At 42.6% G+C, this 25,227-nt stretch overlaps 1 protein-coding gene across 3 annotated transcripts in view; it reads left to right on the top strand.

Moving 5' to 3' along the window:
- Positions 1-1,847: 1,847 nt before the first annotated feature.
- The window catches only part of ASPH (aspartate beta-hydroxylase), a 167,610-nt gene continuing 144,230 nt past the window's right edge, over positions 1,848-25,227 (top strand). For all 3 annotated transcript variants that reach the window (XM_028147947.2, XM_028147943.2, XM_028147949.2), the window contains exon 1: positions 1,848-2,206. In XM_028147947.2, the coding sequence (XP_028003748.2) occupies positions 2,086-2,206 (121 nt within the window). In that variant the 5' untranslated portion in view covers positions 1,848-2,085. The remainder of the gene's footprint in view (positions 2,207-25,227) is intronic.

The raw sequence follows: 25,227 nt of genomic DNA, 5'->3' as shown, positions 1-25,227 counted from the left end.
TGGGCCATGGACTCTGAAGCAGATGAATTGAGTTCATATCCCTGCTCTTTCACTCACGGTTCTGTGACCGCTGATATGGTGTTTAACCTCTCTGGGCCTCAGTTACCTCATCTCTGACACAATAACGGGGTTTTGTGATAACCCAGGAGTTCAAATACCTTAAGCACTGTTTTTCTCAGCTTAGCTCTCATACTATTTTATACTAAGTACTATCACTTATATTTGTCTAACTCAATTACCCCACCCCCATTGAAAGGGAGCCCAAATGGGAAAAAGGATGTGTGGAGGCAGGAGGTGCATAAGATAAAAACAAAGAGCTGCTTCAGTTACAACTCTAGAGGCCTGGCTAGTGTGACTGAGTGGACTGAGCGTCGTCCCATGCACCAAGAGGTCACGGGTTAGATTCCCCATGAGGCACAATGCCCGGGTTTCAGGCTCCATCCCCAGTAGGGGGCGTGCAGGAGGCAGCTGATCCATGTTTCTCTCTCATTGATGTTTCTATCCCTCTCCCTTCCTCTCTCTCTAAAACCAATAAACACACACACACACACACACACACACACACACACACACACACACATATCCTCTATGAGATTCCTTGCCCCTGCTTTATCTTAATAACTAACATTATTTCACAAAAAGGAGAGAGAGGCCGTCTCTCATTATGCAACACGACCCACCCTCACTGGGCTCCTGTGCATCACTAGGCAGTGCTCAGTGGCATTGAGCCATTCACCGCAGAAGAGGGGGTGGGCCTGGGCACCTGGCATGGGGGTGGGGCGTGGGGCTGGATAAGAGGAATAAAACCAGTTGCCGCACTGCAACCGCTGTCTCTAGGTCTTGAGTCCTCTTGAGACATTCCCAGAAGGTGCTCTGAAACAAGGTCAATAATTGTGGGAAGGTCTTAGTACTTTGCCATAAATGTATCAAATTACCAAGCATTTCTTGCTTTTATGTTAAGTACCAGGCATTGCATTGGTAATGGGCGACACAAAGATGAAGGTCATGTACCTGATGTCAAGTTCCTGTTTGGTTCATCCCTGGGCCCAGATATTTTTTAGATCTCATGCAAAATTCAGAGGCATCCCAGGCTCAGGGGCTTGTGAGTCACAGAGGACCCACGGCTGGGGGCATCAAGGAAAGATAAATGTAGGCAAAGCCTGGCAGGGGGAGATTTCAGGTAGAGGGTGCCATCCAGTACAACAAAATGAACTTCTTGTTTTACGTCTACATTTGCACCTTTTAACTAAAATTTTCTGAAAACATCGATAGTATAAACAAAATGAAGTCTTGCTTTAAAATTGGACCGATCAACTACATGTATGGCTTAAGCATTGAACTATTACTATCACCATTTCAGAAATGTATTAATACTAACACTGACAAGAAACACATCTCTCTCGCAAGTAGCAGGGTTGCATTCCTTGGTTGTGCGTATAAGGAAGTGGGACATGGACAAAATTCCCAGTAAAAGGGCCAAGAGGCTGCGCGCTCGGTCCAACGCTGCACACGCGCCCGCCGGCTCCGCCCCCGCACCCCGCCCCATCCCGATCGTGCGGGGTCCTCCAACACTCGCGAGAGCCCTCTCGGTTTCCACGTTTGCCACGTTCCAAAGGACCGGGACAGATTGCAAAGTCGCGGGCGGCTCGCGCTCACAGGCGGCTGCGTGGTGCCCGAACAGCCCCAAGTCTGCAGGGGGCGGGGAAGAGCAGCAGAGCTCCACCCTCTTTATGGAGGCTCTTGTGATAGGTTCTGCATCCCGTCACTCAGCCTCCGCTCCGCCCCTGTGTAGGGAGGAGGCGGAGCTAGGCCGGGAAGGGGCGTGGCCGAGAGGGCCGGTGAGCCGCGCTCTAGCCTCTGGAGGGAGTCATAGGTTCGCTGCTGGAGAGGCCCGGGCGCGCGCACCCCGCACGAGGTCCGAAGCCCTCCGAGGTGCGGCGGGAGGTGCTGAGCCGCCAGGGCTGCCACAGGAGCCGCGGCCGGTCCCCGCTGCCGCTCCCCTGCCAGCAGCGGCCCTCGCGCCCTCCGGTTTCCCTACGCACCGAGGGAGTCCCACACCCGCCGCCTGCTCCAGCGGTGCGCGCGATGGCTCCGCGTAAGAATGCCAAGGGCGGCGGCGGCAACAGTAGCAGCAGCACTAGTGGCTCCAGCAGCAGCAGCGGCGGCGGCGGCGGCGGCAGCAGCAGCAGCGCAGGGGCCCGGAGAGGTCAGAGGCGCTCGGGGCTGGGGGCTGGGGCCGGCCCTGGGGGTGCGATCCGGGCGGCGGGCGATGCGGTCCCATCCCTCCAGGACCCAGCGTGCGTCTCCTCCGTATCTCCGAGTCGCTCCTCTGTGGCGCGAGCGGAGGCCGCGCTTGGTGGGCCTGGCGGGCGGGCTGGAGGGGCCCGGGAAGCAGGGTCCGCGCGGCCTCGGGTGGGTCCTGCCGGGGAGCGCCTGCTGGGCTGATCCCTCACAGGCAGGGTGCAGCCGACATGGAGGTTATTGATCGACTTTCTTGGCTTTGCGTGGGGCTCAGGATGGGAGTAAGAGGAACCATTCGCCTTTGCCTTGCATATTTTGGAGAGTTTGGAAGTGAGCCAAAGTCAGAGAAAGTAAATGACTGCCAAATCGGCCGCTTTTAAGAGCAACTCAAAGGACACTCTATTGGGGGTGTGGGGGGTGTTTGTGGGGGGAGGGGGGTAATTTGAATGTTCTTGGAAATTATTTTAAATATTTTTGCCTTAATGTAGTTTTCTTAACATTGCCTTGTAGTTGCTTTTGAAGTGTTGCAGAATACCATGGGATCCTGGACGAGCTTCTCAATTATTTCCCATTGTCTTAAAAAAAATCTATTGAATATTCACCTTTCTACTCTGTGTGCTTACCTACCAAAAGGGGAGAACAGATGTTTTAAATCAGTTTCATCTCATATTTCAGTGGTTCTCTGTTTCTCTTATACTTCCTTTGACTCATAGGATACTGAAACTCGACTACACATGTGTATTGAATGTGAGCTGTAAACTTTCTTTTTGGAAATGATCATTTTGAAATGACTTAGATAGACCCTGTTTCCTGAGGTATACATGCAATGTGTCCATATTTATTAAGAAAATAAATCAGATAACCATATCTCCACTTCAAAGAACTACTTGTGTATAGCACTTATCACTATCTGAAATTATCTTATTTAGTTCCATGGGTATTGTCTTCCTGTCTTAACTGCGTCCTCTTGTTCATTTCTCTTCACAACTCCTAGAACGGTCCTGGCCCTTCATAGGATGCTCGATAAATATTTGATCGGTGAATGAATGAATGAATGAATGAATTTACATGGCGCAGTTAAAGTCACCGCACAAACTTACATGCTGAGAACTAGTACTTGTATTGTCCGTGGAGAAAGACAGCTTGAGGTTCGGAGTGATCACATTAATTCACCTTTGACATAAGAAAAAGCTTGTGTCCTTTTGTCACTTGTCCTTAAATGCCAACCAGTGACTTAAGCAGGCTGAGGAGCAGATGACCTGGCTCAGGTGGCTCTCGCTACTCTTCTTAAAGTTTCTAATTAGGAACCAACAGAAAAAGCTGGTGAACAAGACTTAGATGTTAATTGTTTTAAAAAGTTCTCGATAGCTATTTACAAGGGAAGCACTTCTTCGTTCCATTTTTTTTTTTATTTATCCTTTTCGATGGTGAGTAGAGAGGACTGATTGCCCCTGAGGAAGTCACTTTATATGACCTGTTATTGGTAAGAATTAGTACTGGGAAATGTGTTATGTTCCCACCCCCACTGAACTGAACCAATAACTGGACCAGTTTTAACAGGCAGGTAATACATTTAGGAAATGCTATGACCTAAATGAATTTATTCTGACTTTCATAGTCAGGCATTTTATAGGGCAACCTCTGCCCATATTTGAAGATTTACAGCCTTTTAAGCATTTTACACATGGATTCCATTAATTGTCATGAGACAACGTATGTAAAGGCAAATATATCAAAAAAGTACCAGTATTTTGTAAAAACAAAACAAAACAAGCACACAAACAAAACCCTCAAAGCATTTCAAGAGTTGGCATTGGAGTCTTCCCTGTGACATAATGCATATTCTTGTTCTGCAGACATTTTTTTCCCCTCTCTCAGTGAATACTGAGTTCTGACTGTGTGCCAGGTAGAAGGCACTAGAGATGGAAATGAGGGTTCTCTCAGTTGTAAACAGTTACACTGCAGTGTGACAGTGTGATTTTATTTATACTGTTTTCTCTTTTGTTGCTCTGTGTTTTGGGTCATAGTAGTATAGACATTGGTGCCCAAACCATTCTCATCTGCTGGGAAAATCATTTTAGCAGTGGCATTACTGAGGCCTGTTCAGTTCCCTCTTCTAAGAGATGAAGAAATTAATGTCCAGAAAGGTTGGTTAGTTCATTAAAGGCGTGTAATTTTTGGAAACCAAACCAGTTAATGGACATCTAAGACCAGAACTCAGGTTTTTTTGTTATTCATTTAGTATACCACTTGCTTGAATGTTAGATTATATAATTTGTAAGATTTTATGAAAGTAGTGGAATTGAGGTAGATTCTTTTTTTAAGTTTCCTTCTGGCTCTCTCTGTGGCACCCTACGAATAGTTACTTAGGAAAAGCATGCTTTGTTTCACCAGTTAAGTTTCCTGTGGCTAAAATTATGTTTGAAACAGTACATTTGAGAAATTATTGTTTGAGACGTCCAAGGGCTGAAAGAGTCAGTTATTTCTTGGGTGTTTCCCATTGAAACTGAAGCTGATGATGACATTGGTCACATTCAACATTGTTATTGCTTAATTTTTGTATGAAAGTATGGGGTGAAAAGGACCCAGTCTTTTGAAACATGTGTTTTAGGGAAAAGGTGATTATCTGGCCTTCTGTTTATCTTGGTGGTCATGTTGAAAAGTAGTGTTTGGAAACTGAAACTCTGGGGATTTATATAATACTTAGATTTTTTTTTAAAGCAAGTGCCTGCTTTTCATTTTACTCACTTTAAATTAAAAACTGCTAAAATGTCTAGTTTCCTAGGGAGCTCAATCTTACCTGTTTCAGTTTTGCCCTTTAAAATATAAAAGAGACTTAAGTAAATTGGACTTGTATGGCCAGTTCGGGCCAGAGGGAACCTCTTTCAGATTTATTGATTTGAAAATCTTTGGTTAAGAAGAATCATGTCCTTTTGGGCTTATTTTGTAGTACACCAACACTGGTATGTGTGATGTTTTTGTCTAGCTTTTCCCTTCTGAGTATCATTCAGTCTTTCCCTGTAGCTTCTAACATGCTGAAGGGGTGGTGTAACATCTGTTTACTATTTTATCTAAGAGCATCATGCTGTTCCATCGCCCGTTACCAGTAGGTGTCACTGTGGAACACTATTTCCTCCTTCAAGCTGAAGTTTAAGATTATGTAATACCAATAAGTGGTTTTTTAAATTTAATCAGCCCTGTACATACTCAAAACTATCCATGGATAACTACTTAAAAACTCTTAGCCACTGCTCTCAAAGCCTTCAACTACAGATTTTGTAACTTAATAATAAGGGTTTGTCCCTAGCAGCCTTATTTATTTAGACTTCTCTTATGTAAAATTAAATGCACTCCTACACTCTCTGTAAAATTTATACATTCATAGATTATTTGATGCATATGAATCATTTAGAAATTGGCTTTTTTTTTTTTTTTCTCTACTTTCAGTATCTCTTAGACTGCTTAGCAACTAACGAATGTGATACACTGCTGATCACATTCTGGCTTCCTTGAGTGAGTAGGCCTGGGTGAAATTCCCCTTCTTTTGCCCCTGAGAGTTAGGGCCACTTGCTTAATCCTCGGTTAGACATTCTAGGTTGAAAAGATAGGAAGGCCATAATTCTTCCACTGCAAGAACTGTGCACTGTTTTGTGTTCAGTGGACCAGCATTTTGTGCACCCAGCCAGGTCATATGAAACCAAGTGCTAAAAAACGTCCTGAGGGAATTTTTGAACACATTTTTAAAAGACCAAACAAATTAATCTGTGTTGGGCTTAGGAAATCAAAGGAACGATCTACGTTTTAGTCTTGTTTTAAAATGACGTACCTCTGAGAGATTACTAGAAAACGAAAGGTTTTCATTTTCCGCTGATTACCAGTGGAGTAACTTTGATTTTGAAGGCATATGTGGGCTATCTTCCTTGTTTTCAGTTAGTATGGGAGATTTAACCCCTGAGGTCCATGGTCTCAACAGAATACATCTTTTTTTCTTTAGAAAGACAATGTAGTTGGGGAGAGAGTGTTGACCTGGATTCATGTTAAGAACCGTGTGGCGAGTCATTAAAAAATCTCTAATCTCAGTCTCCTCAAACAGAAGAATTATTCTCTCCTTCCCTTTCAAAGTTATGATAGCCCTAATGTCAATTTTATATGCCTCTCTTTTTTTAAATGTTTTCATTAAAGTATTTCTAATCTGAGAGTGAGTACAAAACGGGCCATTCATTGCATGCTTGAAATGTTTTGATTGTTGTAAAAAAATCATTTTTTTTTTCTATTCGTAGTACCTGTGTTTTAAGTAGAATGGATGTTCTAGAGGTTGCTTTTTATACTGTGGCTTTGAGTACCACTTGACACATTTCTGTCCCCCTCTGCTCTGGGGGTGTATAAGTAACCCACTTACCCACAACCTTCAAGTTGCTGATTTACCCTCTAATTCCGAGGTCTGTGATATTATTTTATTTTACTAGAGCTCAGATACAGTTTAATCTTTTGATGCTCTTCCAGCACACTGTTTTAAAATCATGAAAATATGCAACTTAGTTTGGGTCTTGGATACTTCTGCATCTCCCTAAGTGGTTTGACTTCATTCTGTACAAGATACAAATTAAAAAAAAAAAAAAAAAGAAGAACTTCCCTTAATTAAAACCTGTGTGTATGTAGTAGAACCCCTTTACAATATACCCGTATCTCTGGGGAAAGCTCAGCCATCTGTTGGGAGACGTGGGGGGGGGCCCGGGCTCCCCATATGTTTCAGTTTCTGCTGCACAGCATCCACTCAGCACTGTACACGTGGGTGTCATCTGTCTGGGGGACGCAGGCTGGGGTTTGGTGCTATGGTTCTGGCCATTTCTGTTAGAGAACTAGAGATGAGGCTCTTCATTTCTCCCTTCTCTTCTTCCCGGTGAGCATCCTCTGGATCCCAGTGCTTTCACCTTGTAACTTTTCTCTGCTGGTAGTGCTGGGCGTCAAGATGGTGTTTTCTTGTTAGTCATTATTATTTTTAAAATTTTGCTTACTTTATTTTCCTGAAATGAGAGTGGTTCAGGCATGGGGTCTGCATTTGATATTGTTTTCCAGGGATGTAGCTTAGTTACCTTTGGCTGATATGGTTATCTTTTTATGGCAAATCACTTAAAGATAAGTTCTGATCAGATTGATGATGCCGAGGACAAATTTGCTATAGATAATCTGTTTGACTCAAAGGAAATGTTGAGCTCACTTGGTGAATAAATTTTTAAAAAAATAGGTACATAAGATCTTTGGGCTGTTCCTTGCCCCCCTCCCTCTACCCCTCCCCCGGTGAGTTCCAGATGACTTGCCTGGTCATTCTGGCTGCAATATGACTGTCATCATCTGTCATGGATGCTCTTTGTGCTCTGATTTAGGGTCAATGAATTAAGGGGGGCCAGGGATAGTGGAGGAGGGTGTGCCGTTGGAGCAGAGTGGAAGCCACTGTTGCTGGACTTGGAGAAATGCCAGCATTTCTCTCCCTCCTATTTGCCTACAGATTTAACCCAGTGACTCATTGCTGTATGGAAACTAGCAAGCATCAGTCTTAATTTTAAAATGAGAGAATATTGTTGGAGAATAATTATTCCATAACCAGTATTGTACAACTGCCTTTCCTCATATTGTTTGTATATAAGTTTGGCAGCCTTTTCCGCCACTCCATATGCAGACTCACTGCTGTTTTGTGTTCTGTCCTGTCTCTAACTTCTGTTTCTTGTTTATTATACTGCCAATATACACCATTTTCCTCCTGTCTCTCACACCCTGTTTTAAATGTCAATTTTCCTGAAATGGTATACTGGAAAGCCTTTTTGGTCTTAAATTCACATGTAAATTTTGTTTAGGAGTAGTTATTTTTTTTCCCCTTACATGACAATAAAAGTCTGTGTTGTAAATGTTGTTGTTTTTTTTAAAGAATACCTAACATCAATTTCACTTTTCCATTCTTTGAATTAAATCAGTTTGAATAGGATGTCATTTACTGAGTTATATAGATTATTTCATGCTGTTTGGCAGTGAGTCATCTCTCAGACTTCTAGAATGCAAATATTTCTGTATGCTTCTTTTTAAAACTCTATTTGAAATATTTCATACTTATGACCTAGAAATAGATATAAAGTAATGCATATCTACCACACAGGTGAAGAAATAAAATGTTACCAATTCTTGGTTTCTTCTGTCCTGTGTTATCCCTTCCCAACCACTCTTACACATTTTGTGGTAATCATTCTCATGCATTTCTGTATAATATACAGAAACACAAATAATGTTATATAATGTTATGCTGCATATTATACATTTCCTATTCATTCATGTAAAATCTTTCCGTTATTAAAAGCAATACATGTGAAAACTGCTTAGGAAGGATTCCTGTATGTAGAAATATATGTATACTTGTTTAGCACATGTTAACAGTTTTATGAATAGGCTCACTCTTGGCATACTAGTTTGATTCCACTTGTTTGACTTTTACCAAACTCTGGCTCTCCATTTTCTTACAGGAATATGTAGTTCTCCAGTGGAGGACTATCCCACTGTTGGTTTAGCCATCCTGTTGTCAGAGACCACTGGGCTTATTTAGGCTTTTTTTTTTTTTTTAATTGATTTCAGAGAGGAAGGGGGAGAGAGAGAGAGAGAGAGAGAGAGAGAGAGAGAGAGAGAGAGAGAGAGAGAGAGAGAGAGAGAGACATCCCTGACTAGAGAGAATCATGGATCAGCTGCCTCCTGCATGCCCCCTACTGGGGATCGAGCCCGCAACCCAGGCATGTGCCCTGACCAGGAATCGAACCTGTGACCTCCTGGCTCATAGGTTGACGCTCAACCACTGAGCCAGCCTGCTGGGCTTATTTAATTTTTTTTTAAACTGCTGCCCTGGACACTCTTGTACCTGTCCATCTCATGAGGTGTTTCTAGAATATAATTCAGGATTGGAATTGTTGGGTCACAGCAAATACACATACTAGACTAGACATTGCCTTTTTTTTTTTTTTTAACCCTAAAGTGATTATATCACTTTTCACTCCCGCCCACAATGAACAGAGCTCCCTTTGTGCTGCCACAAGGTTACCAGCCCTTGGCAGTGAGGGTCACTGTTTGCCGGGTTAGTGGGTGTGAAACAGTCCTTCGTGGTTTAAACTTGCATTTTCCTGATCACCTTTGAGCTTACTTGTGGAAGAGCCATTCCTGTTTCCTTTTCTGTGAATTGCCTCTTCATCTATTTTGCCTATTTTTCCGTTTCTTTTTATATTTTTAGTTTCGATTTGTAGAATTTCTTTTCATATCCTGAACCTTTGGCGTATGTGTGTGGTAAAGGCTTTCTCTCTGGTTGATTATTCACATATTCATATCCCGAGGTATATTTTACTGAACGAGAATTTTTAGATTTTTAACATATAAATACATTTTACACTCCCACCAACAGTGCATGGTAAGTTGTTTTTACATCTCTACCCACATTCGGTGTTGTCAGTCTTTTTCATTTTAGTCAGTCTGGTATGTGCTTTGTGGCTTCTCGTTGTAATTTAAAATTATATGACTAATGATGGCCCGTACTTTTTCTTGTACTTATTGGCCATTTACATTATCTTCCTTTGTGAAGTTTCTGTTTAGTTCTTCTACCCATTTTTATTGCTCTTTTGTCTTTTTGATATTGAGCTATAATTTTCACATATTCTGGATAGAAGTTCTTTTCAGACAGGCATTGTAACTATGTCTCCCACTATTCTTTTCATTTTCTTATTAAATATCTGAAGTGCAGATATTTTTATTTTATTTTTTAAATTATGTTTTTATTGATTTTTAGAGAGAGGGGAAGACAGGGAGAGAGAGAAACAAACATCCATCAGCTGCCTCCTGCACGCTCCCTACTGGGGATGGAGCCCACAACCCGGGCTTGCGCCCACTGGGAATCAAACTGGTGACCTCTTGGTGCATGGGAAGACACTCAACCATTGAGCCACACAGGCTGGGCAGAGTGCAGGTTTTTTGTTTTTGTTTTCTTAATGTTGATGTTTATTTTATTTTAGTTATGTTTTTTGCTTTCTGTGTCTTGTCTTGGAAGCTTTTTTCCTGTTCCCAACTTACAAAGCTATTTTATATTTTCTTCTAGAAATTTTATAGTTTTAATTTTTATATTTAGATCTATGATCCATCTCATCGTTAGAATGCTTTCAGTACTGTTGTCAAAGAGCAAACATATACAAGTCTTATGCTAAGTTTATTTCTGGCTCTCTATTCTGTTTGGGTTTTTTTGGGGGGGGAATTATCTCTTTGTCCTTATATCTTTACCACACATTCTTTATTACTGTAGCTATATAGTAAGTTTTAAATTCAGGTAGTATAAATCTCCCAACTTTGTCTTTTAAGGTAGCTCTGGATATTCTAGGTCCTTTGTATACTTATATATATTTTAGAATCAGCTTGTCAGTATCTACTAATGATTAAAGTATGCTAGGGTTTATGATTAGAGTTCATTGAATGTATAGACCAAATTTGGGTCTAATCCATGCCAGTGGTATAGCTCTTTAATTAGGTCTTTCATTTCTTTTCACCTTGTTCTGTAGTTTTTGGTGTTAAGATCTTACACATTTTTTGTTAAAGATTTTTCTAAAATATACTTTTTGAAACTATTATATGTGACATTTAAAAAGTTATTTCCCCATTATTTTCTGCTGGTATATGCACATAGAGACCATACTTGTACCTTATATCATACTAGAGGCCCAGTGCACGGGGGGAGGGAGGAGGGATGGGTCCCTCAGCCCAGCCTGCACCCTCTCCAATCTGGAACCCCTTGAGGGATGTCCAACTGCCCATTTAGGCCCGATCCCCGTGGTATCCAGGACTGCTGGCTCCCAACTGCTCGCCTGCCTGCCTTCCTGATTGCCCCTAACCACTTCTGCCTGCCACCCCCTAACCACTCCCCTACCAGCCTGATTGATGCCTAACTGCTCCCCTGCCAGCCTGTTTGCCCCTAACTGCCCGCCCCTGCAGACCTGGTCCCCCACAACTGCTCTCCTCTGCAGGCCTGGGTCCCCCCTAACTGCTGTTCCCTGCAGGCCCGGTTGCCCCCAACTTCCCTCCTCTGCCGGCCTAGTCACCCCTAACTGCCCTCCCCTGCAGGCTTAATCACCCACAACTGCCCTCCCTTGCAGGCCTGGTCCCTCCCAATTCCCCTCCCCTGCTGACCATCTTGTGGTGGCCATCTTGTGTCCACATGGGGGCAGCCATCTTGTGTGTTAGAGTGATGGTCAATTTGCATATCACTCTTTTATTAGATAGGGTGACCTTGCATAATTCATATATTAGTATTAATTCTAGTAGTTAAAAAAAAGATTCCTTGGGATTTTCCATGTAAATATCTTTGTTACCTATGAATAGAGACAGTCTTACTTTGTTTCCAATCTGTATCTTTCATTTCTTTTCTCGCCGTATTGTGCTATCTAGCATCTCCAGTACAATGTTAATAGAAATGGTGAGAGTAGGTGTCCTTGCTTTGTTCCTGAGTTTAGTGACAAAGTGTTTGTTATTTTATCACTAAATGTAATATGAAACTCTAGGTGTTTTATGAGTGCTTCTTATCGAATTGGGGGAATTCCTTTGTATTTCTAGGAATTCCTTTGAAAATTTGTTCAAATGTTTTTTCTCTAATCAATATGATCATGTGGCTTTTCATCTTTATATGCTAATAAGATGTTATATTTATTTTTGCTTTGCATTCCTGAAATAAGCTTCACTTGGTCAGGATGAATTATTTTTTTAGACAGTGCTTCATTTGCTAATATTTTCCCCACAGTTTTGCATCTGTGTTCATGAGGGATGTGGGTCCATAATTTCCTTCCCCTCCTTCCTTTCTCTTCCTCCATTCTTCCCTTGCTCCCCTTCTTCTCCTTACTAGGAATTGTGATTAGTAGTCAGTTTTCTCTGCATGTATAAATTATAATTTATAATAGCAGACCTTCTAATTTAAAACCACTCTTACATTTCTGGGAAACATCCAACCATGTGATATTACCAATTTCTCAATATTATTGGATTAGTTGTATTAATATATTCATAAGTAAAATTGACCTGTAATTTTCTTTGCTGGTTTTGTTATCAAGGTTATTTTAGCCACATACATGAATTTAAGAAGATTTTCTCTTTTTCTGGTGCTTTTTTTTTTTTTTTTTTTTTTGGGTAGGGGGTTAAGATTTTTTTGACAGAACTCATCTGTACCTTTATGTCATTTACCCACAATTAAAGAGAACAGAGGGTAGGGAGGAGGGGGAATTGCCTTATGATTTAAATGTTATATGGCCATTTAAGTTTTCAGGTTGGTTAAGTTACACTTTTTATTCTTCTGAGGCTCATTACATTTATTAAAAATGTATTATTTCTGTTTTTGAATTTTCAAGCTTACTGGCAAAAGTTGTGTATGGTTTTAGCTGTACCTCTTGTAAACAGAAAATTACTATTGTATGCCTGCTATGACCTTGTGATAAAATAAAATAATTTTAAACATCATTAAATATTAAGCTTCTTACTTCGTAGCTAGTCTTTAGACACAAAGGTTTTCAGAGTTTATCCAAGTGAAAAGTCTTTATAAAATAAACGGGACATTCTAATATCTGTGAGGATGTAAGCCATTTAACACCGGTAGTTTGGTTGGACTGACTTGGTTTGATGGCCATTTTCCTCCTTCAGTGGTTATGACGGGCACTGAGTGCATTATACTTTGTTGAAAGTTGAACTTATGAATAAAACACAAGGCTTATTTTCTGGAACTTTCAGATTTACTTGATTATTTTATGGGTTTTTAGCTACTCAGTCTTTGTAGATATCATCTATAATAATAAAAGTGTAATATGCTAATTAGACCAGATGTCCTTCCGGACGAATTCCCAGCGGCCCAGGCAGAGGTGGTAGAGGGCCCCCCCTCCCCCCACCGCCATGGCGGGGGCCAAGTCCCTTGCACGAATTTCGTGCTCGGGCCTCTCGTCAGTAAATAAATACACCTGGAGGCCTAGGGTGCCTGACAGATCTAAGGCACAGTTACTAATGGGCTCTGGCCCATGTGACAGGTACTAGTAGATTTAAGTGCCAAACGTAGCCCAGAGCTTCAGTCACCCTTTCGCCCTGTAAGGTTATAAAGGTGGGCATTTTTAATTTGAGATTAATGTATATGAAGGTGCAAAGCTGATAAGCAGCGTGTATTTATTTTATTTTTCTAGAGGTAGGGCGTTGTTTGTGTTATTAAGCCCCCAAGCCAGTTTGTAGAATTCTATTGTGATTAGTAAGATGACAAGAATAGAGTAAGATTGAGTAAACTAGAGCACGATTCACTAGCTTAATTGTAAGTGCTAATTTGGAATAAATTTAAAGTAACACATTCAAGACCTTTTCCCCTCAGCTGGTTTCTCAACAAAGCTTTGCAGTCTCTCTTTATTCTTAGTTTATGTTTAGCTATGTTTTCACCACTAACTATTTAAATCTTCAACTCCTTGAGCTCAATGCCTTACTCCTTCCCATTTAATTTTGACCCATGACTTCTTCCTATTGTGAGGAGAAATCAGAGAACTTTGTTCAAGAGTTGCTCATCTCTTGTGTGATGGATGGGGGCTGGCCGGTGAGTTGAATGACATTGGGAGATAACGGACATGAGGCTGATTACCCCACTCTAGTGGGGAGACAGGGTCTAGGACGTAGAGTGGGGGGTAAGCAGTGGAAAATCTTAGAGAAATTGCTCTGATTTGGATGTGAAAAGTTCACAACTGAGCTGGTGAGGTACATCTTTCATGTGTGGTTTAGTAAAGCCCTTTTTCTTTCTTTAGCCCAGTAGGGTGGCAAGTGGAGATGAGCCAGTAAGTACCGCAGTTAGACTTGAAAATTTTGGCATTCACAGCTATTATGGACCGTTGGGTCTCCACCTACCTAAGAGAAAAACATAGGCTGGAAAATAAATCCTGGGCCTCTCTGGGGGATACCCGAAGTGAACATCACTTTCTCATGGACGGGGAGCCCTCATCTTTTACCCAAAAACTCTTCTCCACCCCCTCACACCCCTTTCTTTGGTCTTTCTCATTTAATCTAAAACAAAACAAAAAAATACCAAAACCTCCTCCTACTGTGCTACTCTACCCAGCCAAATATTACAAATGATTAATCCAGGCTCATTTTCTTTACTCCTTTACTTCAGGTCTTTCTGGCCAGAATCAACAGAAACTACCCCAATCCCAGATCCACTGGGCTCTTCTTGTTTCTTTACGTTGTCTGCTCCCTAAAGGGTAGTCTTCCCAGGATTCTTTGCTTGGCCTTGTTCTGATCCCATGCTCACACCCTTCACAGCTATCTATTGATGGCCATCAATTCTAAAGCGCTCCTGAGCTGTAGACGTAATAACAATAATGACAGAGGAAAAATAGAGCTACCACTTAATCGAGTGCTAACTATGTCAGACATTGTGTACTTCTTTATATTTTTGCATTTAATTATAGTAATTCTCTAAATTCCCTTTTTGTAGATGAAGAACTAGAAGTTCAGTTAGTCAAAGCTCATGGATTTAGAAAAATTCAGAACAGAGTTTCGATCCCAGTTTTGACTATAAAGATACTTTACTTGAACATTTTAGATTCTCATTTGTTGCTTAGATTACTCATAACTGGTCTTTTTCATCCTTCTGTCGATTACTCATAACTGGTCTTGTGTCATCCTTCTGTCATACTATCTTTATAAAGTAGAAATCAGATCATGTTCACTTCCTTATTTGAAAACCTCAAGTAGTTCCCAAGTACTCAAGATACACTTTAAATTCCTCAGCATGATCTAGGTGGCCCTTCATCATCTTGCTCCTTTTATCATCTCTAGCCATTCTCTGCCTCACCTCTTTTTATTTATACTAGAGGCCTGGTACACAAAATCCGTGCACTTGGGGAAGGGGTCCCTCAGCCCAGATTGTGAGAGGGTGCAGGCCAGGCTGATGGACCCCACTGTGATCAGGTCCAGAGTGGAACGCAGGAGGTTGGCCAACTGGGGAGGAACCACGGGAGGCTCCAGGGCATGCCCAGCCCATCTTGCTCAGTCCCGATTGGCTGGACCCCAGCAGCAAGCTAACCTGCCAGTCAGAGCGTCTGCCCCCTGGTGGTCAGTGCACGTCATAGCAAACAGTTAAGCGGCTTTAGCATATCATTAACATATTACACTTTGATTGGTTGAATGGCCGACCAAACGACCCGACACTTAGCATATTAGGCTTTTATTATATAGGATTAATTGAGCCATATTAAATCAAACTCTGTAGTCTCTGTACTTGCACATGCTGTTTCTTCTAGGGCGGCTTTTCACTTTCCCTTTCCCTGTGTATCCTTCAAGATTTAGCTCCTTGCCGAAACCGGTTTGGCTCAGTGGATAGAGCGTCGGCCTACAGACTGAAAGGTCCCAGGTTCGATTCCGGTCAAGGGCATGTACCTTGGTTGCGGGCACATCCCCAGTAGGGGGTGTGCAAGAGGCAGCTGATCGATGTTTCTCTCTCATCGATGTTTCTAACTCTCTATCCCTCTCTCTTCCTCTCTGTAAAAAATCAATAAAATATATTAAAAAAAAAAAAGATTTAGCTCCTTCATCAGCTCTTCCCACCTTTCCCTTTATCATCTTCCCACTGTGGGCTTCTAAAGCGCCCTCTGCACATCACTATTTTAGCATCCTCATTCATTTACTGGTTCCTTTAGCACATGAAAGTGTGACCCGGTCACCATATTAGACAACAAAATGTCATCAGACTGAATCAGGGTTTGGACAGTTACTCCTTATGTTTGATTTAGTAAACACCATGAGTTGATTTTATCTCTAGGGCTTAAATGATTGTCTGGACTTAGTAGGTTCTCAATAAATGTTGGAATGAACAAATAAATACAGGTAAAAAAGTCTTGCCTGTGTTTGTAGTATACTAAAAGGGCACAGAGGGTAGGGGCTATGTTTTTGTGTCTTCTACACACTGCCTTGAATGTAGTAAGTGCTCAAAAAGTACGTGTCGTATGGTGGATTTTTAGGTTTATATTATGGGCAAGAACACAGATCAGAAAGTCCTACTGATAAGTGTTGGAGCTAAAGTAATAAACCGTAGAATTATTAGGAATGTGAATACTTCATTGATGTGCAGAATTAGCCCTTTGATAGGTACTATGCCAGTAGTTTGAGAGTGTAGCTTTTGGAGTTTTACCTATAGGAAGCTATTCTGAAGCCTTGAGAGGCATTCCTCATACTCTTATGCATCGTTAGTTTATTCTGATTGGGAAGAAAGTTGGGCAGAAACAGACATTTTATTCTGCATTTTGTGAAATTGGAAAAGCTCTGCTTCCTTTGCAAGATTTTGATTTTCCTCTTTATTTCTAAATATGACTCAAGGATAGGCCAGATTTGTTCATGTGAATATGGTGATACTACTAAATCCTCGCCCCCCTTTTTTTTTATTCTGACTTTACAATTCCTTTGTAAAAACGATGAGTATTTCCTTTTTGACTTATGAGTAAGATTTTCCAAATTCTATTGAAAAATATAAAACTGTGAACAGTGCTGACATTTATTAAGAGGAGTTCAGAGCAGATTATACCTTAGAATGCTGTATCTTTAAAATACAATATTATAATTCTTCCCAAATTATTATTTTCGTCCATATTGTCCTATATACCCTTTTACCCTAACATAACCAAAGTGAAACTTTATTTTATTTTAATTAATTCCATTTTAATTTGTTTTCCTCCCCCATTGCAAAGGAAGTGGCCTCCCTGTTCATTGCTGTAGCACAGGGTTGGGATTTCAAGAGCATATGTAGAATGAATGAATATTCAGGTATGTGGGAAAAACTGGGAAAGCCATTGAAAATTTACCACCTTGTGTTTCATTACCAGCAAGCACTGTGTTTTGCTGATCTGACTTACACGTTGACAAGAAATGTTCTGTTTAGGGTGATACTTTTATCCAGGATGGTATTAAAAACGTTTAACCACGGATAGCGGAGAGGCCCTGCCCGGTCAGAAGGACAGCACCTGTAACACACACCTGTGCTTGCTGCCTGAACTTGGGCTTCTCCGTAACCTGCATAAAGCTGTGCAACTTCAGCTTTTTTGGCAAGTCAGGCTTGTTGGGGTCATGCTCCTAGGAACCTTCAGCAGCGGACTAGGTATCTCCAGAACACAGCCGAGAGACCAGCGTTTGAAACTGTCCATGCAGGACAGTGTGCTGCTTGGTGACTTATTCTGGGTGACATCTTGGGGGAAAGAGGAGTGCATTCACTGGGGCTGGAGCGGAGGGAGGGGTTGCGGAGGGTGTTTAGAGCAAAAGGAGTCAGTGAGATATGGTTAGGGGACATCTCTGAGCATGTGGTGACAATGGCCATCACTTTGGTTTTGAACTGGGCTGGGGTTGGGAGGAAAAGGACACAGAGTTGGGGTGTGGGGTGAGTTGATGACGCTGATGAGGTTCTCCCTGTACCTCTCCTGGCCATTCCTGTCCCTCACCCAGAACCAGCCCCACCTCACTGCTGTGTGTGTGGTTTGGTTTCCAAAATTCTCTCTGTTTGTTAGATTTGCTCTACCATTTAGGTGGGCCAAATAAATAAATAAATAAATAAATAAATAAATAAATAAATGTATATGTATATTTTAGACTTTCGTTGGAGCACTATGTAAATGTGCAGGTAGGTAAATGAGGGTTTACTATGTTCCAGGTCCCCCTACCCAGTCAGGAGGGAAGACAGCTCTAAAGTTTAGGACCAGTCGCTGGGAAAATCTCTATCCTGTGGCTGCAGGCCGGTGAGTGTTTGTTGAATGAGGGAGGTGTGCAGGATCAAGGAGTGGGGAGACAAAGAGGAACTGAGGATGAGCTGAGGCTTTCCGAGACTCTCAAAACTACACCCCAACTAAAGCTTCCTGGGGGGCTAATCTTTGGGAAGCATGAAAGACACTTGAGGGACAAATGGCCCATTTTGATGAAAGGAAAGAAAGGTAGACTCAGAGCAACTGTAAACCGATGTCTCAGTTCAATACTAGGCAAATTCTAGAATTAAAAATTATTTTTAAGTACTTAGAAAAGAAAGCCATGAACACTAGGAGACACTACGGGTTTACTAAAGGCAGGTTTCTTTAAAAAACAAAAACTCATTATGTGTTTAGAAAAGCTTTCTAGACTAAGTGATCAGGATCACTTGTAACTTTTCCTTACTTCAGGCTGTTTAGAAACCATCTCTGACAATCCCCCTGTGCCTAAGATGGTAAAACATTGGTCACGTGATCTGTTTTGTTTGAGTCACAGTTGAATGCCCAACTGTACCCATAGCGTGCTCACTTAATGGTTTGAGGTTGACTGCAGGAGAGACTTGCCCAGTTAATGCCTATTAAGTTTGTGTGTGGCACAGAGCTCCCAGGGAAAATAGTGCCAGGAGGGAAAGACCACGCTATGCAAAAGGAGGGTCTGGCTGGGAAGGCGGACTTGAACTTGGCTAGCACTTTTTAAAAGGCACTCACTGTTGAGGACGCTGGGAGAGGCTTGAAGTAGTAGATGCTTTTTCAGAAGGCCTAGTATTTTGTTTGGTTTGGTTTTTTAATTGCTGGCGGTCTCAGAGGGAGTTGCCTGCATGATGTGGCTGCGGAAGAATCTGCAGTGTTAGTGCTGTTCGTGGCCAGAGCAGGGGAGGTGGAAATCCCTCTCTTTGTCGATGGAGCTGCACCTGGAATTGTGGTCTCAGGTGTGGGGGCAGCGTGTTAGGGTGACAGGGATGGAGACTGCTCAGAGTGAATGAGCTTTGGGATGAGGCCCTTGGGTTGTGGGTGTGTTAATGTGAGGGAGTCCTGCAAACCCTGGGGGGATGGCTGGCCTGCACTGGAAAGTCCTCCTAGGGGACATTACCTTCTCCACGTGTTTGCGTGGCTTCCAGGTGGAAGAGGAGTTAGGTTTATTCTCCCAGGGAAATTGGAGGTGAAAATCGGGGCATCCCTTCAGCACAACTTGCATGAAGGGGAGACATTAAGTGAGATAGTTTCCCACTTGGTTTCTAAAAAGTTTGAGACCAGAGGCTGAATTGGTGTTCTTTTCATTACTGCTGGGTTTAGGACTTGATTCTTGACTTCTATTATCTTCTTTTTAAAAGCCAGTTGAATTTTATTTTTATTTTTATAGTTTTCCAATTTTTTTGTTTTGAAACTTTCAGACTTACCTAATAGCAAGAAGATTTGTCCGTTGAAAGACTTGCGTGTACTGTTCACTGGATTTACCAACTGTTAGCTGTTTGCCACGTGTGCACTCTATGTGGGTGTATCTACCTTTCTCTCTCTCTGGAACTCCTTCAAAGTAAGTTGTAGTCCTCATGACAGTTTAGCTCACTTAAGTACTTTTCCTTGTAAACTCATAAGGTCAAGGACATTCTCCTCCATAACCACAATTGAGTTCTGAAACCCAGGAAATCTCACACTGGTTATTATCGAGATGCACTTTATGTTCAGGTTTCTTTGATTGTCCCTAGAAGCATCCTTAGAACTTGAAGCTTAAAATTTAAAAAGTTTTTTTTTACTTATCCAGAATTCAATCATGAATTCAACTGGGAGCTTTTACTATTTAGATTCTTGGCCCTTACCCACTAGAGCAGGGGTGGGGAACCTTTTTTTCTGCCAAGGACCAGTTGGATATCCTATATAATAAAAGGGTAATATGCAAATAGACCAAACAGCAGCACAACCGAACAACCAATCAAAGCGTAATATGCTAATGATATGCTAAGGCTGCTCAACTGCTCGCTATGACATGCACTGACCACCAGGGGACACTCAGCTGGTCGACCAGTCACTATGATGTGTGCTGACCACCAGGAGCAGATGCTCCGACCAGTAGGTTAGCTTGCTACTGGGGTCTGGTCAATCAGGACTGAGAGAGATGGGCCAGACATGCCCTGGAGCCCTCCCGCGGTCCCTCCCCAGCCCAGTCATGCACTGGTGGGGTCCCTCAGCCTGCCCTGCACCCTCTCGCAATCTGGGACCCCTCAGGGGATGTTGGAGAGCCCGTTTCAGCCTGATCCCACAGGCCACTCCCCTTGGGAGGGCAACAGACGCAGGGCTCATGGTTGGTGAGCGCTGCTGCGGCAGCACAAGCCTCTCCTGATAGGGGACTGATTGGGCGCAAGCTCGCGGCAGGCACAGTGGGGCTGGGATGAACGGGAACAACAGGTAGGAGCTGCAGTCGGTGTTGGATTGTGTGTTTCGGCCCGATCCCTGCAGGCCACCCAGAGGGACCCCACCTGTGCATGAATTCATGCACTGGGCCTCTAGTTTATAATATAACCTAGAGGCCCGATGCATGGCTTCGTTGGAAGGTCATCCGGAAGGTCATTCGGCTGTCCAGTCTAATTGGCATTTTATGCTTTTATTATTATAGATTATTATAGATTCACAGGCCATACAAAATTATCAACTTAAACATTAGCCTGCTATATTTGGTCAAACATTTAAATCACCCCTAATGCCTTGGCAGGGTCAGACCAAATGATTTCTTGGGGCCTTATATGGCCCGTGGGCCAGATGTTCCCCACCCCTGCACTAGAGTATCTGATTCTTTAGAATGAGCCTGGAAATCTGTATTTTTCCAACATTTTAATTTGAAAAAAATTCAGACCTTCAAGACAGTTACAGGAAGATTATTTAGATTCACAAGTTGTTAATATTTTGATGTCTTTGCCTTCTATTTGTCTCTCTGTGCTCTCTCTCTCTCTCTCTCTTTCACACACACACACACCATTTTATTTATTTATTCATTTTTCTGCTGAATCATTAGAAAATTAAATCATGATACTTTTACCCTTGAATTCTTCAGCATGTTTTTCCTAAGAACTCGGGTAAGCTCCAACATAACCTCATGTAATTGTCATGCTCAGGAAATTTGATACTGCTACAGTGCTGTTACCCAATATCAAGTTCACATTCAGATTTCCCTAATTTATTCTAAGGTCTTTTAAACTGACCCTCCAACCCACCTTCGAATTTTTGACGTCTCTTACAATAAGGATTTCTTTTTAATTAGGTTTTTTAACTCCCACAAAGTCTCACAGGTAAACTATATGCCTTTTCTCTAAAATATGCATGTTGCTTTTTGTGTTTTTTCTAAAGATTTTATGAGCTAAATAGGGTGAAAATCATAGAAAAAGAAGTTTTTTTTATTATCATTACAACCGCCTAGTAGTTTAAACTTGTGAGTCATGAAAAGTTGGGGGAAAACATGAATAAAAATACAAGTAAGCTACAGCTTGAAAGAAGTCAAGGATTCAGTGTTGGCAGGACTGTTGGGTGGCAGAGGAATTATATTCCACGCAGTTGAATTTGAGGGGAAATAACTGGCTTAGAACATTTTTGTGAGTCATCAGAGCCAATGAAAATATTTCTTAAACTGGGTTTTCCTCTCTGTGACACCTATACTAACCCACAGTTAGCTGACCCACTGGCCTTTGATTTTTCGACCTTCCTTTTCAATGGCACAGGGTTTGAGACAAGTAACAGGCTTCTGTCGATGATGGTGCATCACAGATCCATCGACTGTGTGTCAGAGCTGAAATAGATGTCACATCTCAGCGTGGGAAGCACAGAAACCCTGTTAAGGTTAAAGTGACATTTTCCAATTTGGTGATATATTCAAAACTATATAATTAATATATAGACATCATCAAAATTAAAAACTTTTACCCGTCAAAAGATGCTTTAAGAAAATGAAGAGGGAAGGCCTAGCCTGGGAGGAAATGTCCCACTGTGGGAAAAGGTCTGGCAGTTTCTTATAACATGAGGTATACATTTGCCCTGTGCCCTAGCAGTTTCACGCCTAGGTATTTCCCCAAGAGAAATGCAAGCACATATTCCTAACATGCCTGCACTACTCTTGTACAAGAAGATTTCCTAGCAGCTTTATTTGCAATGGTCTAAAATGGGAAGGAGTCCAGGTTCCTACTAATACAAAAATGAATACATTCTGATATACTCTGGTATATTCCTACAATGGAACACTACACAGCAACAGGAAAGAATGAACTACTATACAGTACGCGGCTCTCAGGAGCATAAAACTGAGGGAGAGAAGTCTTACACAGACAAGCATGTATTATGTGATGCCCTTTTTATGAAATTTCAAGAACAGGCAGAACTAACCTACAGTGAAAAAAAAAAGCAGAACAGTGGGGCTGCCTCCGGGTTGGGGCTGGCGTGGAATGTGACTGGGAAGGGCCATGAGAGAACTTGGGGGTGTTCGTATGCTATGTCCTGATAGGGATTTGGGTTTCATGGTATATATTTTTGTTAAAACTCAGGGAATGAGCCCTGAAAAGTAGAGCATTTCATTCTATGTAAATTTTACATAAAAACGGACAAGGAAATATTGAACTGTAGTTTATGATATAGAAGCTGAAGTATTTAGGGGAAGTGAACCAATGTCCACGATTTATTTTGAAATGCATTATACATATAAGATGGGTTAAATGGATGGATAGAGAAGAATGAATAGACAGGCCATATGCATTACAATAAAATGTTAATGGCAGAATGTAAGTGCTAAGTATACGGGTATTCTCTATAAAATTCTTTCAGCTTTGTTGTGTGTTTGGAAATTTTTATAATAGAATATTAGAAAAGTACTCTTTATTTGTTTGAATCATATGAAATAGCCACTTTGGTTGGCCAAAATGGTCAAATACAATTTTTATGGTCCACTCACATTCCGTAGCTGTTTTATGTAGCAGCCTGTATCTGACAGGGACTTAACATGAAGCTGCATTTTCCTCCAGTCATTGTGCTTCGTTGGACTAGAGCAATCTGTGGGTGGTAGAGACCCTTGACCATCTATCTCTGTGGCAGATTCCTCAACATCCTAGTCACTCTCCATTCCTGAAAGTCTGTCTAGTTTAACTCTGGTCTCATTGTCATTGCAGAACTTTGGTCTCCCAGCCAGGCAGGAGTGTTCCACTCAGGGTGTGCTTGGGACAGTGTCCGCCTGGCCTCTTCTAGGCTCTGTCTAGCTTGTCAAGAGTGCTGGCAGGGAGACGGGGAAGGGGTGGGGTGAGGAGGAGGGGGAGGAACGGCCTCTGTCACCTCACAGGCTCCTGTCAGAGTCTCCTCTGCTGCCGGATGGTTGTCCATGGTTGCCATCAAGTGATAGGCACCCACATGCTTCCTCTGAGTTCTCTGGAGGCCTGACAAGGACCGTCCCCGGGGCTTACCACTCCTTCCAGCCCTCCTGGGCATCGACTCTGGGTGGATACCCCACCGTCTCTTACTCCTGGGAGTCCCTTGCCTGACAGTCAACCCTTTTGAGTGAGATGCTGACAGGAGGGTGCAAACCCGAGCACCCCGTCCATGGGAAGCTGACATCCCGCCAGGCGTGCATGCTGCTTGGCAGCTGGCGCCCTCTCACTGCGGCCATCGCTCCCCGGTTCTCTTGGCTCCTGCTCTGGCAGCATGGCCGACCTTCAGTCGTCAGTTCCTGCAGAGACTGGAACCCACAGCAGCCTGTCCCAAAGCCTTATCATTAATCCCATGGTTCAGTCTGTTCCGAGAGGTGGGAGTTTGGGAAAGGAGGACGAGCCCCAGGTTTTTGGCTTAAACAGCTGTCTTGATAAAGTACTCCTGAGATTTAGAAACAGGAGGGACGAGAAGGATCTTGGGTTCGTTTGTGGATAGGCTGAGTTTGGGATTTCCTTAATTCATTCAAGTGGGGTATTGAGCAGGCAAATATGTGGGTTTGACACTCAAAGGACATGAAACTATAAGCCGTATAGAAGGTACCTGAGGTCAGCTAGGGAGATGGCATAGGACCACGGCTTATGGAATTTCCATCTTTACTAATTAATTAGAGGAGAATGAGCTAGCATAGGAGATTGAAAATTAGACAGTCCAGAAAGGTAGGCAACATACCAGATAATTCTGAAGTAATGCAAGTCAAGAGGAGAAAGAGAATGTTTTAGTAGGAGGGATAATTCTCCTGAGAGGGCAAGTAAGATGAGGACTGAAATTTTCGTTGGCTTTAATGACATGGAAGTCATCAGTGTGACATTTGAGCTGCTACTACCCTGGAGCCCTGTGTGGGAGCCAGATTGCAACCTACAGGTTGTAAGGAGTGAATGGGCACTTAGAAAACAAGAGCAGTGAACTAACTGCTTTACTGCGAATTTCATCTGTGATGGGAAGGAGAGAGACGAAGCAGAGGCTAGCCACGGGGTAGAGGGGAAGGCAGAGGCCGGTGGGTGGTATCCAAGAGGGAAAGGATGGAGAGGGGAAGGAAGCTGGGGAGGGGGGTGGGTTAATTAGGAGGGAAGCAGAGAGTGAATGCAGGTGAGTCCAGCCTTGTGTGGTTGGCAGTCCCCAGGCAAGACCCTGCTGATGGTTCTGCCTTCTCTGTGAAGTAAGAGGCGATGACATATTTTGAGTAAGAGCAGATAGCATCATGTAGCAGCAAAGAAGTTCAAAATAGTCAGTGTGGATACTAGGAAAGTGAGATTTCTAGAGATGTGTGGTCAGATTGACAGGTAGCCCTGCGGGCTGGTTGCGGTTGCTCCCCTGCGTCCTGAGCCTGATTTCATTGGGTGTGCCCAGCTTCCTGTACAGTCATGGAGATGGTGAGTCATTGTGTTCATCCGGGAGGCAATTATAGCAGATTGATGCAGTGAAAGGACAGAGGAGGAGGGCGTTGGTGCGTCGGGGAGTGGCTTCAGGGATGGACAGTGGATTCTTAAACTGGATTAGATGCATGTGGAGATAGTGTTCCCTAGCTGCGGGGTGTAAACATGTGTCGCTCAATGTCTGCAGAGTTGCCTTTTGTTACTTCTGTAATCCTGGCTATTTAATATTAGGTTTGGAATGGTTAAACTGGCCCATGTGCTTTGGAGGCTATATGTAGATGAAAAGTTTGTTTATGTTTTAAATAACTGTGTTTTGGGTATCTCATGATATCCTGTAGCCCTTATATGGACCCAAACAAGCTGAG

Source organism: Eptesicus fuscus, chromosome 19, assembly GCF_027574615.1.
Source record: "Eptesicus fuscus isolate TK198812 chromosome 19, DD_ASM_mEF_20220401, whole genome shotgun sequence".
NCBI classification, from domain to species: Eukaryota; Metazoa; Chordata; class Mammalia; order Chiroptera; family Vespertilionidae; genus Eptesicus; species Eptesicus fuscus.
The sequence above is the reverse complement of the archived record's forward strand: the minus strand, read 5'-3'. Positions and strand labels throughout refer to the sequence as shown.